Source organism: Streptopelia decaocto (genome assembly GCF_964273445.1).
Source record: "Streptopelia decaocto genome assembly, chromosome: 27".
NCBI classification, from domain to species: Eukaryota; Metazoa; Chordata; class Aves; order Columbiformes; family Columbidae; genus Streptopelia; species Streptopelia decaocto.
This window is the reverse complement of record NC_138682.1, coordinates 1,951,095-1,969,012: the sequence shown is the minus strand read 5'-3', so window position 1 is coordinate 1,969,012 and position 17,918 is coordinate 1,951,095. Positions and strand designations below refer to the sequence as shown.

Genomic DNA, 17,918 nt, shown 5'->3' with positions numbered 1-17,918 from the left:
GTCCAAACAAGAAGCTTAGAACAATTTCACAGAATCCCAGAGTGTCAGGGGTTGGAAGGGACCTGGAAAGCTCATCCAGTGCAATCCCCCCATGGAGCAGGAACACCCAGATGAGGTTACACAGGAACCAGGCGGGTTGGAATGTCTGCACAGAAGGAGACTCCACAACCCCCTGGGCAGCCTGGGCCAGGCTCTGCCACCCTCACCACGAACAAGTTTCTGCTCAGATTTCAGTGGAACCTCCTGTGTTCCAGTTTGCACCCATTGCCCCTTGTCCTGTCCCTGGTTGTCACCAGAAGAGCCTGGCTCCATCCTCCTGACACTCACCCTTTCCATATTGATCCCCAGGAATGAGTCCCCCCTCAGTGTCCTCTTGTCCAGCTCCAGAGCCCCAGCTCCCTCAGCCTTTCCTCCCACGGGAGATGCTCCACTCCCTCCAGCATCTTGGTGGCTGCGCTGGACTCTCTCCAGCAGTTCCCTGTCCTGCTGGAACTGAGGGGCCACAACTGGACACAAGATTCCAGGTGTGGTCTCCCCAGGGCAGAGCAGAAGGGGTTTTATTCTCGCCTGGGGCATTCACTAAGGACACTGATTCACAACGGGACGCGCTGAAATGTTTTAAGACTCCAAGCACTTGGGATTCTAAAGTTCCTTGGTTTGAAATTCTTCGCACTTTGAGTCCTATTGAATTCCAACACTTTCTGCCGCTTTTGACAGCATAAATTCCATTTATTTTAAATGCCTTTGCTGTGCTTCAGAGCCAAATTTATTACCAACACCTCTATTGACTTAATTTTCCAATGTATTCTCCCTCGGCAGAGGAATCCCAGCCCGTCCGCGTCCCTCGTTCACGCTGCGATCTCTGCTCACCAAACCTTCTGGTTTGATATGATCCTGCTTTTTCTCTCGTGGCCATTACATCTTGTTAACAGAAGGATGACGTTGAGCTTCGTTTTGCATAATACGCTTTCAAACTACTCAAGTTTGCACAACTATCCGCACCCAGCGCTCAGAACGTGGTAGGATGGGAAGATTCTGCCTGTCTCATCATGGTTAATAATGCAAATAATTGATTACAGAAGGTGTCACCGAGGAATATCGCACCTGCACAAGCGCTCTCACTGTTAACACCATCCAGCAGCTCAACCTGTGTGCAGACCCTTCAAAATAACCTTTTCAGCGGAGCAAAAGTGTCTCTGAGGCAGAAATTGTAGGGGAAACACCAGCAATACTCAAAGGGCTCAAGGGTTTCACCCTTGTTTTGGAAACGCACAGATACCCGAGACTAAATCCTCACGAACCACACGATTCGGTGAGGACATTTCTCCAGAGAAAACATTACCCCGGCGTTTTTTCTACCTCCCGTTTTGTTTTCCACCCAGAAATGAGGAGAGGATACATACAGCCACGATGAGGAAATCCAGCCAGCACCAGGCGTTGGTGAAGAACTTGACGAAGCCGTACGCACACCACTTGAGCAGCATCTCCAGGATGAAGATGTACGTGAAGACCTTGTCCGCGTACTCCAGGATGGTCCGGATGGTTTTCCTCTGCTCTATGTAAATATCCTCAAAAGCCTGGGAAATAACAAGGTGTCGTTATACGGGATTTTATTCCATTTTATATCTAAACCTTCAGCAACTGCTGTCACTACGATAACACACACAAGCGGGTTTTCTCTGCAGCTCAGCACATCCAAAAGGGCCGAGTTAACTGGCAATCAGAGTGTTAATTACTATGAAAGCTGCGCTGGTAGAGAAAACCAGGTTGCGGGATATGGATTGGTGGGGACTTCTGGCCTGAAGCTCCTAAGGTGGCTTCAAGTTGTATGATCCCATCTGTAAACACTGGGTGTACTGCATGAAAGCAAATATAGTGATTATGATATAATTATATCATATATACATAATATAGAGAGTTGTGTCTATGTGACACTATAAGGCCAAGAAGTTCTGCAGAGATGGGAAAGTGAGCAAAGGGAAAGGAAGGTGAAATGAGACATAGATACAGGCCGGCTTTGTCCAAAACCTTCACGTTCCTAGGCAAGCTATGATCAGAACCCAGATTTGCAGGCTTTTGGTCTTTATTCTTAATTTAAACTAAATGAAAATCATTAAATAAAGGCTTTTGTACCCACCACCATGGAGCTGGTTGGTTTTCCAAGCAGAAATCCCCCCAGCTTGCTGCTTCACCCCATCTCCTCCGGACCCCTTTCCCGAATAACACTCGATGGACGTGGCCGAGCGACGCGGCGTCTGTCTGACTCACCAGGGCGCCGCTGCTCAGGAGGATCATGAAGATGATGAACGTCTCAAACCAGTTGTGCTCCACGATCAGGAAACACGTTTTGCGCAGGGTCCACCACGACTTGCCCAGCCCCTCCTCAATGTTCACCTGGCAGCACTTGCAGCGCTGCATGCAACCTGCAACGGGGACAGAACGAGCCCCCATTGCCTTAGGCAACAACAAAATAACGTAGGAACGTAAAACTGGCATTGTCTAGAAGCAGTTTTGATGCCAATTCTATTTAAAAACGCTGATTTTCAGTTAAAACTCCCGTTTTCTTGAGTATTTGATGGTTCCTTTCACCACTGGGCACCTGAACTAACATCAATTCCTGAGCAGATTAAGCTCGTTGTACTTGGTGAGGAATCCAGGCACTTGACAGAAGAGGAATGGAAAACTTGCTGATAAAATAACCTTGAACCATTTAAAACATCTTTGCCATGGGAATACCTGTAACGGATCAGCTCCTGAAAGACACCGAGGCCAGCGACAGAGAGGAAAAAACTCGACTTGAAGCCAGGTTCATAGAATCATTCCAGTTGGAAGAGACCCTCAGGATCGAGTCCAACCATAACCCAACTCCAGCACTAAACCCTGGCCCTAAACCTCGTCTAAAACGCCTTTTAAACCCCTCCAGGGATGGTGACTCCAGCACTGCCCTGGGCAGCCTGTTCAATGCCCCACAGCCCTTTGGGGAAGAAATTGTTCTCAAGATCCAACCTCAACCTCCCCTGGCGCAACTTGAGGCTGTTTCCTCTGCTCCTGGCGCTTGTTCCTGGGGAGCAGAGCCCGACCCCCCTGGCTCCAAGCTCCTTTCAGGCAGTTCAGAGATCAGAAGGTCTCCCCTCAGCTCCTGTTCTCCAGCTGAACCCCCCAGGTCCCTCAGCCGCTCCATCACACTTGTGCTCCAGCCCCTCACCAGCTCCGTTCCCTTCTCTCCACTCGCTCCAGCACCTCAAGCTCTTTCTTGGCGTGAGGGGCCCAAAACTGCCCCCAGGATTGGCGGTTTGGCCTCCCCAGTTCCAGCACAGGGACGGTCACTGCCCTGGGCCTGCTGGCCACACCAGTGCTGGTCCCAGCCAGGATGCTGGTGGCCTCTTGGCCACCTGTGCACACGCTGGCTCATGTTCAGCCGCTGGCACCAACACCCCCAGGGCCTTTTCCAGCCGCTCTTCCCCAGCTGCAGCGTCCATGGGGTTGTTGTGACCCCGGTGCAGGACCCACACTTGCCCTTGTTGACCCTCAGACAATTGGCCTCAGCCCATCGATCCAGATCCCTCAGGAGATCCTTCCCACCCTCCCGCAGATCAACACTCCACCCAATTTGGTGTCATCTGCAAAGTTACTCAGGGTGCACTTCATCCTCTCATCTAGATAACTGATCAAGAGATTAAAGAGAACTGGCCCCAATACTGAGCCCTGGGGACACCACTTGTGATCGGTCAACAACGGGATCTGTCTCCATTCACCACAACAATTTGGGCCAGTTCTTTATCCATCGCAGAGTCCACCCATCCTGGCCATGAGCCGCAGCTTCTCCAGGAGATGCTGTGAGATGCGGTGTCAAAGGCCTTGATTGTTCTGCTTCTCAGTCGTACGAATCCTCCACATGCCCTTGGTCATGGCAATGGCAGCTACATCTCCAAGGCCTTCATTTGCAACTTCTTCTAAACTAGTTCCCCTGCGATGCAGGGTCCAAGAAGGGTCTCAAAATAAGCTGAGGGCCAGCCTTGATCTAGACTGAACCCTAAGCTTAAGGTAAGTAAGTTTACAGCAGCCACAGGTCCCGGTAACATCTCAGAGGCTTCTTTCTACCATCAGAGTCCTCTTACCTTCCGTGAAACAGGCGTCTGGGTCCAGATACTCCTCCGGTGCCTCCACGGGGACTTCTTCCACCTCGGGCTTTATATCGATGGTGCTGCCTTCAGAGGAGCTGGTGTCATCTAGTTTCTTGGATACAAAATAAAACCCAATCCAATCTATAATTAATTCCCAACAAATATCAGACTTTGTGGTGACTCAGCAAGACGTTCCCCAGATTTACTGCAATGGAAGTTGTTTCCTAAATTCACCTTGTTAAGATCCTGACCCACTTTGCATCTCATGTTAACAGGACAGACAGCATGAAGTATTTATATTATATATATTTATATGTGGCTCTCCATAGCACAAGAAACTTCTGTTTCGAGTGCAAAGTCAACATTATAAACCGAAGTCTTGTGCTGGACTATCTAGTTCTCCCTCCCAAGATGCTTCCAGACACACGAGGGTCAAATGACCGAATGAATATGTAGCGTTTCCTCCTACCTCTTTGCTGCCATCAGGATCTGTATCACTGCTGAAATCTTCCGTGTTGAGGTTTTCAAAATCCGATTCACCTACAGCAATAGGCACCCGGACGGTGAGATTGGGGTTATTGATGAACGACATGTGATCTTCATCTATGATGTACTTCTCCACGCTGCTCCCGATTCCGCTCGTCGTGCCGTTGCCGTTCTTCTGAAAATCAATGTCTCTGTTGATGTCGGCGCCCGTGTGGTTAGCGATGCAGTTCACCTTCTTGTCATAGAGCTCGTCCAAGGGTTTGACCTCATCCGCCTCTCTCTGCTTGAAATGAGCCTGCATGAACTCGCGCACTTTCGCCTTGGTCCAGGCGATGCCCTTCTTGATGCGGATGACGGAAATCTGCAGGTTGTTCATCTCCCCGTCGTCGTCTGTCGCTGCCAGGTTGTCGGCGCTGAAGGAGCTCAGGAGCAAGGCCAAGAAGAGGTTCAGCACCTGAAAGAGAAGAGGTCACGCTTGGCAGAGCTGACACACGGGGGTCACGTTTCTACAGCTGAATACGAGGGTTTAAACCACCTGCAGAGTCTCCGAACACACCGAGGAGCAGCTCCGGTGTCCCGCAGACCTGCGGAGGCCTCAAGGAACAAGATGCTGCTCCCGCAACACGTTCCATGCGCGGGGAAGCCCCCGCAGCACAACCGCCTGGTCCCGGCCGCTTCGGGACAGGAAAAAGGGGCTCTGACTGCAGATATTAGAGAGGGATTTGAGCAGCTGCCAAGTTCAACTGGAGTCCCACCTCTGGCTCGAATGACGTGCGCCAAATCCAGGCATTTTGGGCGATCGCTCCCAGCTCTACTTCCTTGCCCTAGTGATAGTCGCCAGGATTTATGTTGTCAAAACCTCTTGGTGAGATGAGCCCTTTCAGAGAGAGCTCTCACCACTGCTTTTAAGACATGCAACTGTTTATGTCATTCTTACATTTTCCTCCATAGCTTTTTTCTTCCTAAAATTTAAGCCCAGAAGGAACCATCCTGATCCAGCCTAAGCTCCCGCACACCAGGCCGGGGAGCTGCTCCAGCCCATTCCCACACACAGCGCCATCCCGTGATCGAGCCAGCGGGCAGATCTTAGAGGAAACGTCCAACTTGATTTTAACACTTCAGGACCTTCCCCTGCATATCTAATTCTTTCCTCTCCTGGCATTTGAAAAGCCAGGTTTTGCTCCTTTTAAGCTGCTTTTACGCCCCCAGGCCAAGTGTGGGCCTGTCTCCTTTGACTGAGGGTTTTGTGCCTCCAGCTTTTGTCGCAAAGGGCTTGGACACCTTATTTGTGGGCAACTGTTGACGGGCCTTATCAGGGAAATCGCATCTTTAATATTGCGCTACCAAAGCATCAAGGTTTAAGGCAAGGCGGCAATAAACCATGGCAGACGCTCCCTGTTATCCCCTCACTTCCCGCCATCCCTTTCCTTTAGATCGGAAAGATGATTGGAAAGATAAGGGGAAAGGAAGAGACCAGGACACAAAGTCAACAGGACTGTTCATACATCAGAGGCCACGAAGGACCCCAAGAGACTCCCCAAGTCCAGTGGTCTCCCCACGTTCTACCCCACCCAGAGGCAACCAAGAAAGCCCATCAGTAACCATTTACTGACCACTAAATTTCCGATGACCATGACCATCATGAAGACAATCAAGCACATGGCCTGGCCCGCCACTTCCATACAATCCCACATGGTCTCAATCCATTCCCCACACAACACACGGAAGACAATAAGGAAGGAGTGGAAGAAATCGTGCATGTGCCAGCGGGGTAGCTCACACTCCGGATTGATCTTGCAGACACACTCCTTGTAGTTTTTGCCGAAGAGCTGCATGCCCACCACGGCGAAGATGAAGACGATGATGGCCAGCACCAAGGTCAAGTTCCCCAAAGCGCCCACTGAGTTACCGATGATTTTGATCAGCATGTTCAGAGTGGGCCAGGACTTGGCCAGTTTGAAGACTCTCAGCTATAAAACAAACCCAAAAAAACACCACAAACCAGAAAAATGACGCTTAATTTCATCTTAGAGAGGAAAATCAGGCCGAACTTTCTAAACGTCAACCGGCTTGTGTTTTATGGGAACGTAAGCCCGTGTTTCTGCTGCTGAAGTCAGTGGGCACAAGGAATGCTGAATTTCTCCTTCGATTTGGCCTCTTGTGCTTTGCACCTCGTTACCCAACCCCCAGTGATCTCCTTTGACACTGAGCTGCTTTTTGCTCTGCAAACTTCGCACCATTAAGGAACAAGGGGATTTATGTGAAGGGTGCGCATCACAACAATTTACTTTTCTTTCCCGAATGCTTCTCATTTTCCTCTGGAACAAAGGACTCGTTTTCCTGCCCTACCCACCACACACAATCAAAGTTTAATTTCCAGAGAATCTCATTTGGAGACACAATTTCTGAAGCTGGATATAAGCAGGAGCTCCTTGGAAAATCTGACCGCAGTTGTGGTTCTCTGCACCCAAAAATCTAACCCGAAGTTTTCATCATTTAATTTAATTGAAGGCTGTAGGTATTCAGCACTTCCATTGTACTGTAACATACAACCTACCCAATTTGACCACATGAAGGAAGGGGTGCATTCTAAGATGGTTCATCTCCATCCACATTAAGTGCTCCCCACCAAAATATCGCCCATGGGCTGTTGCTCACATCTCATAAACAGCAGTTGTGAAGCAAGAAGAGACCGAAAATATAACACTATCCCACCCCTGTCCTCCCCAAAACCAAACCCAAAGTGGGCTTGGCCTTTAAAAAGCTTTCCAGAAGCCCCAAGACAGCAACATTCAAACAGGAATATGGAATATGGAAAATGAAATACCAATCGGAAAGATCGCAGCACGGAAAGTCCTTCCACGTCTGCTAGACTCAGCTCCATTAAACTGAGGGAGACAATAAACCCATCAAAGATGTTCCAGCCTTCCTGGAAATAATAGTAGGGATCCATGGCAATGAGCTTCAGGAACATTTCTGCTGTGAAAATTCCAGTGAAGACCTGGAGAGAGACAAAGACCAGGCAAAGTTTTGCTTCTGTTCATCTGCTGATCGAACGAAGCCGTTTGTCAGGTCGACTCACACTGCAGCCTTGGCTGAGCAGTCGTTTGTCCCCCGATGCAGCACAAGTGTCACCGAGCTACTCAGGTGTATACCAGGAATTAACAGAAATGAATCCTGACCAGGCAAGCGCACCCTGAGCAAACAGAGCACGGCCAGGGCGAGTTCACGCTGCTCCGTGTCCCCCAGAGCCCGGAACAGCCGCTGTTTTAGTCTAAGTCCGTATTAACAAGTATCATCCCAGGAGCGGATCTGGACCGGGCACTGGGGAGGCCAAACCTCGAATCCTGGGCGCAGTTTTGGGCCCCTTGCACCAAGAAGCACCTTGAGAGGAGGGAACAGAGCTGGGGAAGGGGCCGGAGAAAGAGGTTTAGATTGGATCTGGGGAACAATTTCTTCCCCAAAGGGCTGTGGGGCATTGAACAGGCTGCCCAGGGCAGTGCTGGAGTCACCATCCCTGGAGGGTTGGACAGACGGACATGAGGTTCTCAGGACACGGGGCAGTGCGAAGGGTGTGTGAATGGTTGGGACTCCATGATCTTAAAGGTCTTTTCCAACCAAAATAATTCTACGACTCTATGTAAGGCCTATTTCTTACCAGATTTCCCACGGAGAGCACGTGTTCAAACTCCGGGGTCATAGGATGGTGCTCCATGGCCATGAACAGCGTGTTCAGCACAATACAGATGGTGATGGCCAAGTCAACAAAAGGATCCATGACTATTAAGTTCACTATCTCCTTCAGCTTGATCCAGTACGGGTGGCATTCCCAGATCAAGAACGTGTTGGCAAATTTGTACCAGCAAGGGGGACACTTGCGCTGCGACTCCTCCAGCTCTGCGGGGACAAAACAGAACAGCAACAGGTTCAGGCCTCACCTCTAACGCTGCTGGGTCCATCTGATGCTCCGCACGGCTCAAATAGTGCCTTGTGTCCCCTGCTTGCACAATAATTCAATATTCTTGGGTTTGAGATACATTTTGCCGTATGTATGTATAACACTCAAAACTCCAGGATTGGCAATAGCTTAAAACAAAGAGTTACTAAGCCATGAATTGGTCAAGTCCACGGCCAATTGTGCAAATGGCCACAAAAAGTCTTTGTCCTGAGCTTCACCGACTTCTCCCTCATACCCATCACGTCCGCACGAGGTGACTGGGAACTGCAGCTCTGACCCGACAGCCCCACGTGGATCCTCTGATTTCATCCAAATTATTATACATCAACTACATTGAACTCAGAACTGATCAAGGTAAAACGGTTTAATTGAAGTTACAGATTCTAAACCGCCTTTGGTGCCGGTTTTTAAATAACTTTAATGAATTCGGCGCTGAACGCAGACACGGTCTAAAAGAGGAAATAAATGACATAACGCCGCAATGGGTTTTTAGCACGAATAACCTGATTAAGACAAACCGCGTCCATTGACAGAAATCAAATGCTGCGTGTGGTTTCTTTCCAAACCGGCTTATTTCAAGTACTCAGGGGGAATGAAAAAGAAAGATGAGGAGTTCCCCCTGCGTTCTTTGACTTGCAACAGCTCCATGCGAGGTTACCCAGCCGTTCCTGCTGAAGGTTTCTATGTGCACGGGTAGGGAAAGGACCGCTGCGCTCTGCTCCTCATTGGTTCTCCGGTTGCTTGGGATTCAGTTGCCTTGGCATTTCTAAAGTTAAACCCGAGGCACCGGAGCCCCGTAGGCGTTTGCGCGGGAGGGAGGCAGCGGCAGAACCTCGCTGTTTCTAAGTATATTTAGTTTTATACAGTTTGATTGCAGGAGACAGCAGGAATTTGAGATCATCAACCTCGTATGGCTGCTGTTGGTACATTCTCGCTGGCTCCCGCATCACATTTTGGGAAAGCTCGTCTGGGTGCGCTGTCCGTTCTCTTCCACAGCTGCCACATCGCAGCTCTTAGTGGAGCTTAAATCCTTTACTCCCACGGCCTGGAGGCAAAGGAGGGTCCCTCCAGCCCTTGGGAGCCGGCGGGAGACAGAACACCCGCATCAGACCTCATTTTACTTATGGACATTCTACTCTGCATATTCATTATTGTAAAACAACAACTCTTTGTTGTCTTTACCTCTGTATCTATATAATTCAGATGCAAATGCAATTAAAGCCTAATAGATACTTCTGTGTCACTAATGACTCAAAAGAAGCGGGTTTAGGCAAAACCGCTACGTGAAGACGTACCAGGGATGGCTGAACCGTGTCTGTGGGAAGCGCCGGCACGTTCCGGCACCCCGGGCTCCAAACGCATCTCTGCTGTGCAGCACTCGCCCGAGCAGACGGGGCCTGACCCGAACCCACGCTCCCCATCCCATACGTCGTTTCCATCCCCCTGCCCACTCCGGAGCCATCCCGTGAAGATCAGCATCACCATTCGACATTGTCGCGGGCAAGCGAGTGGACACACGGTAGTACCCGCATTCTGTGACAAGCAGAGGGGCCGGCACACGGAACCCAGGGCAGATGTGATGTGAACCCTCCTACGGGCTCCTCTGTCTTCCTACAACACACCACGAGAGGGCAACCGATCCCTACGGGCTGGCAAACCCCAAACGGCCGCTTCCAGCCATACCCACCCTCCACAAGGGTGTTGGTCAAGCCGGTCATCACGCTGTTGGTTCGGTCCTTCCTTCCGTAGGACGCGTTCACCTGATCCATCGAGACCAAGAGAGACCCGCCGGGTTTCTTTCTAATCTCGATCTCAGTCGTACCCTGCAAAATTCATACGCTGATTAATACAAACTCCGCGTCTTCCCAGTATTTTACGTGCTATCAGCCTAGAAATATGGCACGTGTGCCCAAGAGAGAAAATGACCTTTGTTCCCGCCATCCTTCTCACTTTCCTGTATTATGTAAGTGCCAAAACAAAAAATCCTTATGTTACCAACAGCTTCCCTTGCAAAATTCAGTGAGCGCTAAAGGATGGTTTCTATTGCCCTTTAAACCCTCAAATGTTTTATCTTTTTTGTGGAGAACACTTGCAACTTTGGCTGGTTTCCCCATTCCCACGCTTTAACGCTCCTTATGAACTGCCCCGACATGCACCAAGGCTCCTACTATAATTAGTCCTTGAATTAAGGACTCAATCCCAAACGTAGCTTTTCCCAGGAAGCAGAGGGAGGAGGAGGAGGGTCAGCGGGTGTGAGGAGAAAAGAAAAGGGACATTAAAGCACAAGCTGTTTAATCCCATCCTGACTTTATCACAGAATCCCAGAATATCAGGGGTTGGGAGGGACCTGGAAAGCCCATCCAGTGCAATCCCCTCATGGAGCAGGAACACCCAGATGAGGTTCCACAGGAACCAGGCGGGTTGGAATGTCTGCAGAGAAGGAGACTCCACAAGCCCCTGGGCAGCCTGGGCCAGGCTCTGCCACCCTCACCACGAACAAGTTTCTGCTCAGATTTAAGTGGAACCTCCTGTGTTCCAGTTTGCACCCATTGCCCCTTGTCCTATCATTGGTTGTCACCAGAAGAGCCTGGCTCCATCCTCCTGACACTCCCCCTTTCCATATTGATCCCCAGGAATGAGTCCCCCCTCAGTCTCCTCTTGTCCAGCTCCAGAGCCCCAGCTCCCTCAGCCTTTCCTCACACGGGAGATGCTCCACTCCCTCCAGCATCTTGGTGGCTGCGCTGGACTCTCTCCAGCAGTTCCCTGTGCTGCTGGAACTGAGGGGCCACAGCTGGACACAATATTCCAGGTGTGGTCTCCCCAGGGCAGAGCAGAGGGGCAGGAGAACCTCTCTGACCTACTGACCACCCCCTTCTAACCCACCCCAGGTCCCATTGGCTTCCTGGCCACAAGGGCCCAGTGCTGGCTCATGGTCACCCTGCTGTCCCCAGGACCCCCAGCTCCCTTTCCCCTACGCTGCTCTCCAACAGCTCATTCCCCAGCTCACACTGGAACCTGGGGTTGTTATCGCCTGCGCTCACACAGACGCACAGACTCTCAACCCGCACTTCGCTTGCGGGGCGGCGTTCGGAACAGGAGGCGAGGACAGAGTCCCAGAGTCCAAGCCTGGGCTACCCCCTCATCCCCCCTCACACCCTCCTCGGAGCCGCCGTATCTGCGCTCACCTCGGGCAGCAGGCGTCCCCCGGGCATGCTGGAGGGCGGGCCGCCGATGAGGGACACCACGCCGTTACAGTCCACCGTGCTGTTCCTCTTCACGCTCCGCCGCAGGTTGGGGAAGATCCGCGAGGAGCGGCTGCCTTGGCTGTAGCCGCTGTAGCCGCTGTAGCTGCTCCTGCGGTCCCGGCCGCGGATGGGGATGAAGAGGGAGTCCCTGCGGCCTTCGCTCTCCTCCACCGTGCTGTGCTCGTCGTCCGCAAACTCGTTCTCCGAGACCGGGTCACAGAATCGGCCTTTGTAGCTGAAGATGCTGCTCTTGCTGTTGTGGCGGGAGAGAAAAGGGGAGCCTGGGATGCTGAGGAGAGACTGGGAGGGAGAAAAGAGAGAACGACAACAGCGTGAGGAGCGCGGAACAAAGCGGCGCAGGGCGCCAAGCGCTGCTCAAGTGTTTCTGCTCCTCTCCAGGTCTACGCGAACCATCACCACCCATCGCCAGCTGCGCTTCAAGAGCTGTTCACCCTTGGCTGGCTGAGCCACAGTGATCTGGTCAGACGCACGACTCGCAGAACCATTTATGGTGGGGTAAGTGTGTGCAAAGTTGGGCCTCACGCGTCCTCCTGATCCGCCGCAAGTTTAAGACAGTGGGCAAATTCCTTTGACATGTGTCCTGGTTTTGTTAAAAACAAGTTTCTCTTTCAGTGAATTTGCCTGTCAGCTAAAGCTTCATATTAACTGCATTTTCCTGGAGAACCAGACACATGTTTTGGTAAACCTAGCAATGGAATGCGAACTTATTGATAAGCATGGATGGACATCTCGCGAGAGGGGCGACGAGAAACAAGTGACCAAGAAACTGACCAACTGTGTATAACATTCCATTCACGTGAATACTTCATATAAAAGTGGGAGACCACGAAGATCTCATCTCTTTTTTCCCTTCTGCTTATGGCCGACCTTAGGAGAGGATCTTGCTGGTCGCCCCTGAGAACTGAGCCCTAGTGAGAGACTGAATCCAGCTCCAGTTGGCTGCAGAGTCCAGTCCAGGACTTTGGGTGCCTGCCCTGCAGTTGCTGAGACTTTCAAGACTGGTTTTGTATATTTTGTATTATTTTCTCTATTCTTATTAGTAGCATTAGTAAAACATCTTTAATTTTTCCACCTCTCTTCTCTCTGTCCTTCTTTCCCTCCCGATCGCCTGTGCTGAGTGGAAGGGGGGAGAGGGAGGGGCAAAAGGGGGAAGTGGGGTGGGGAGAAGAGGTTAACAATACATCTGCCAGGGTTTCATTGTCACCCCGCAATCTAAACCCTCGACAACATGCTAATCAGGATCTAAACTAGAATATGATCCTGACTCCAAGCAAGCATAACCGTTAGCGAAGGAAATTAAAACTACCTGGTTCATGATGGAAAATTTCCTTCCCAGCCTGTTATCCGGGAGCCGGAACGCTTTCCTCCTCATGCCGTCCTCAGACTCAGACTTGAACACCTTCTCGTTGTCACACTTCTCGTCTCCTTCCGACAGCTCCTTGTCCTTTCGTTTCTTCCTCCTGTTCCGACGCTCCTTGGCGCTCTTGGAACTGAGTTTGGAGATCTCGGAGGAGCTCCGCGACATCCTCCCCCCTCCGTCATCCTCCACCGCATCCTCAGACACCGTCCCTGCTGAGGTGACCATGGCAGCCGCCTGTGCGGAGAAACAGATCACATTTACCACGATTAATACTCTGTTTTCTGCTTTAAGAAAGCTTAATACAAGTCTTTGGGACAGGATTGAGATGCTTATTCATTCTCTTGGAAGAAACTTGCAGCCAGGACTTGTAAAACTTTTTCTAGACTACTTGTTGGAGGTGGTAAAATCTCAGTCCCTCAGCTTTGTTATAAGCATTTGATAAAGGACCAGCAAAGATTTACTTGTCTGTCTTGCAAAGATATTCCCACCCTTACCCAGGAACTCTGGGAACACTTAAAATTTCCTTAATGGAAGAGTTTTCTGCATATAATACAGAAAAAACAGCAGCAGAGAAGAGACAACGCACAACGTCAACTGATGCGGTGCCAGAGCAAACCAGCCACGGCATTGCTGTGTTGTTTTATTATACATCACTGCTCTGTAACAATAGGCAAATAAACCTTCAAATATGTAGAAGCATCAAAAAAGAAAATGCAAACGAAACACTCACCTGTTCTTCCTGCTGCTTTTTCAGTTGCTCTAACATGGCCTTGAATTCCGCCTCCTTCTGCTCGGCCTCCTCCAGCGTGGCCTGGTTCTGCTCCTCATAGGCCATGGCCACCACGGCCAAAATCAGGTTGACCAGGTAGAACGAGCCCACGAAGATCACCAGGACAAAGAAGATCATGTAGGTTTTTCCTGCTGCTCGTAAGGTCTGGAAGTAGAAAAATAGGGTAGAGGGAAGAGAAAAGGGGAAAGCAACGTCAGAGTGACAGCGCGGAACTGACCCCAAGTTTCTTGACCTGAATGCTTCTAAGAAAATTGATTGAACATAGTGCAAAGCACTAGGACACTGCACATTCCTCAGCCATCAACACAAAGGTGATGTTGCCCTTCTTCTCTAAGGGAACATCCAACAGACGCAAACTGAAAACGGTTCAGGACAGCGTCACACTCGACGCTTCGACTCCCTTAAAACAAAAGCAAAGAGAGGAAAAGCCACGCAGGAAGGTCCCCAAACCATCCTCAGGTTACAGGGAAACACGGAACATCTTCCTGGTGCCTTTACTTGTAGTTACTCATTCAGACAAGAGGAAAATACAAAGCCCATCACCTTTTCCTTCCCTGTCTTGTCCCCAATCCTCATGTTCTAGAACGCTGAAGCAAAGTGTTTACTTACTAATTGATACAAGTTTTCCCAAAAGTCCTGAGTCATAAGGCGAAATAAAGCCAGGAAAGCCCAGCTGAACGTGTCGAAGCTTGTGTAACCGTAGTTGGGGTTCCGTCCCGCTTTCATGCACGTGTAACCCTCCGGACATTGCCTGCGAACGAGACAACAGACACTTGAGGACATGGACCAGGTTCTGCCAGGTCTTCAGAGCTGCAGGACGGGGTGAAAACCCAAGCGGAGGCAACAGCACATCCAACGTTTGCATTTCGGAACCTCCATCCCTACTTCTCGGATGCTTCTTATGATTCGATTCAGCGGGAAATAATCTCGTAATGATCATTAGATGCAACTGCCTCCTGAGATGACATGGAAATGCCAGCTTGCCTTGTCTTAGTCGAGCAGGGATTAATAATTAGATTAAGAAATGCGAAAGCTTTTATATATGGAATAACGAAGGAAGCAACAAGGAAATATTCCAAAGGTTCTGCCGCCATTAGCCAACGTCAATGGTAATTAAGAGTCTCCAATTTCAATAAAGCTCAACACTCACCCTGCGTCTGAGCTGTTACCACAGAGCAAAGGATCAGGGGCGCCAGGAATGATGTAAAAATTGGCTGAAGAAGATAAGAAGAAAAGATTAGACGCGCACACATATGGAGGTAGAGGATTTAACATACAGCGCTAGAAAAACCTTCACTTAAGAGCCCTCTGCATCCCCTACTGATAAATATATCAGTAAACCAACTCAGCTTTAAACAACACCAGCTCCACTAACTGTGCCTGAGTTTAAACCCCGTTCTGGAAGTCAGGGCAGCATTTTGGATAAAGGTTTTAAACCAGCTGTGAGAAGGGAGGAGGAAATTAAGTCCCAAAAGCTCAGAGGGTGGTTCCTTGGTCACCCACAGCATCATTTCAGCTCCGAAATCCTGCGGGACCAACAACCTCCCGTGTGTTCTCTGTCACCCAGCACAGGGATCTGCACAGGCAGTTACTTCCCATTGACCACGTTTAATCGCGTTTTAATCAGAAACAAAACAGAAAAAGATGCACTTTTGGTAAAATGGCTAAAAATGCGCAGCCAAGACTTGTTGAAAGGACGAACCCAACCAGAAACACCTTAACAGGGTTCTAAAAACACCCGAGGAAGGGGGTTTTCCCACGCCAAGCTGGGCACATCACACTATAAGGCAGGTCAGCAATCCTGGTCTGCGGCGTTAAGCCAAACGAGGCGTTTTTAGGGACAGAAATACCTACACATATTGTTGGTGTATTCCTCCCAGTCGAAGCCCTTGGAGCCGTTATCCAGGAAAGTCTCGTTGACGTTAATGGGCCAGATGACGCACTTGTTCCTCAGGTTGCCCATGAAGAGCTGCAGGCCGATGAGCGCGAAGACGCTGAGGCAGAACACCGTGAGGATCATGACGTCCGACAGCTTCTTCACCGACTGGATCAGGGCGCCCACGATGGTCTTCAGGCCTGCGGAGGAGCAAACGAGACTAGAGATCACTCCCACAGGGGGAAAAGGCACCGAAAAGCCCAATACATGTTGCTATGAAGCGGCGGGTTCCTGGGAACCGCCACGCGTGTTCGGGTTTCCCCACACAGTACGATGAAGGGGATGGATGAACTGAGCTCGATGGTTGGAACAGAGCAAAACACCAACCGGCCCTCAGCCCATTTCCCAGTTAACAGTTCAATAGTGGCTGATGTACATTGTGCGGGAGATAGGGATGGGCTGAGGAAATATGCATTAAGCATCAATTAAAACCCTGATGAAACATCTACAAACAGGGAGTGGTAATTTATTAAAAGTATAAGGCCATATGATGAACTTTTCTTGGCTTTGATCAGCTTGCATCCTGCGTGCTGCAATACTCACTGCCTATAATCTCATGTCTTGCCATTCCATACGTAACTCTTCTTTTTCCTTGTTCTTAAATCTTGAAGCTCTTCAATCTCTCTGTTTATCTGTTTCCATTTCTGCCTGGAAACCTTTCCCTTCTGAATTGTTTTATGGTTGATACCTCTCCTTCCTTACCCTCAATTGGAATTGGAACTGCTACGTATTGGTGAACTCTTCTATTTTGCCCATAGTCTTCTATCACCCCATCGCTCAGAACACCCAAGCACTCGGGAGTCATTGCTTTGTCTCAACAGACATTAAATCCAGATAACGCTGCTACAAACCTCCCCGTGGATGTGTTTAGTTGGGTTTAAACCTGGCTTATTGGCCAAAAATACAACCTAAAAAGAGCAAATACCTGTTGAACTGCTCTACACCTGAAGCTTCGAACTGAAACGGTCCCGCGCGTCCCCTTTCCCTGTGGGAGCTGAAGCGCTTGGTTGGGATGGTGGGGTTTGGATTTCGGCCAGAGCGCGTTACCGAGGCCGTCGGGATCGTTAATAGGCAAAGCTCACTAATATTCATAAAACTAAACTCAGGCATAAGCCAAGAATCCTGCTGAGGGCTTGTTTAGTCTGGAGGAGACTTAGAGCTGAGCTCAGCACTCTCTAGAACTACCTGAAGGGCAGTTCCAGCCAGGTGGGGACTGGGCTCTTCTCCCAGGCATCAGCAATAGGACAAGGGGGCTTAAACTTAAGTTTAGGCTGGAGATTAGAAAGCAATTCTGTGCAGAGAGTGGTCAGGATTGGAATGGCTGCCCAGGGAGGTGCTGGACTCACCGTCCTGGAGGTTTTTAAGCTGAGATTGGACATGGCGCTTAGTGCCATGATCTAGTCAATGGACTGGAGTTGGACCAAGGGTTGGACTGGATGGTCTCTGAGGGCTTTTCCAACCCAGTCCATGCTGTGATTCTGTGCTCTGCCACCCAAGCTGGTGTGTAACAGGAGCCACCGTGAACCGGGGCAAGAACACAGCACTAACGCTGATCTGGACAAGCAAGGATTTGGGGATAAGGACATAACACGGTGTTACAGCCCTTAAATCAGCCTTTCTGCTGTTAAACGGGATGACCTTATGTCTACAAGTGAGTGGGGAAGGGGGAAACAAAACAAATAAATGATAGATCCAGCGGAACTTGGGGCTGTTCAGATCCCAGCCTGCAATAAACCTTCCCACACAACACAGGTCTGACCCGCACCAGGAACACCCAGATCCAAAATCCATCGGTAAAAAGGAATTCTTCCGGAGGAATAATTTTTTTAATGTATTTTATTTCAATCTTCAAAACTTTTCATGGATGCCCAAGTATTTCAAGGTAAATAGGGGGTTGAACCAAGGGGATAAACTGGCAGCAAGAGTGTCCCCAGTCCAGGCACAAGCAGCAAATCAGTTTTAACAAGGCGCCGCTCAAGCCTGCGTGTCCCTGTTTAA

At 49.9% G+C, this 17,918-nt stretch overlaps 1 protein-coding gene across 1 annotated transcript in view; it reads right to left on the bottom strand.

Moving 5' to 3' along the window:
• Window positions 1-17,918, bottom strand: part of SCN8A (sodium voltage-gated channel alpha subunit 8) — a 57,409-nt gene that overhangs the window by 13,610 nt on the left and 25,881 nt on the right. Inside the window, exons 7-20 of the mRNA XM_082073431.1 lie at window positions 15,839-16,060; window positions 15,135-15,198; window positions 14,594-14,735; window positions 13,925-14,128; window positions 13,141-13,428; window positions 11,754-12,113; window positions 10,256-10,391; window positions 8,269-8,507; window positions 7,438-7,611; window positions 6,224-6,580; window positions 4,594-5,064; window positions 4,119-4,236; window positions 2,269-2,423; window positions 1,404-1,577 (exon numbers count right to left, since the gene is read on the bottom strand). Coding sequence (XP_081929557.1) covers window positions 1,404-1,577; window positions 2,269-2,423; window positions 4,119-4,236; window positions 4,594-5,064; window positions 6,224-6,580; window positions 7,438-7,611; window positions 8,269-8,507; window positions 10,256-10,391; window positions 11,754-12,113; window positions 13,141-13,428; window positions 13,925-14,128; window positions 14,594-14,735; window positions 15,135-15,198; window positions 15,839-16,060 — 3,104 coding nt within the window. The remainder of the gene's footprint in view (window positions 1-1,403; window positions 1,578-2,268; window positions 2,424-4,118; window positions 4,237-4,593; window positions 5,065-6,223; window positions 6,581-7,437; window positions 7,612-8,268; window positions 8,508-10,255; window positions 10,392-11,753; window positions 12,114-13,140; window positions 13,429-13,924; window positions 14,129-14,593; window positions 14,736-15,134; window positions 15,199-15,838; window positions 16,061-17,918) is intronic.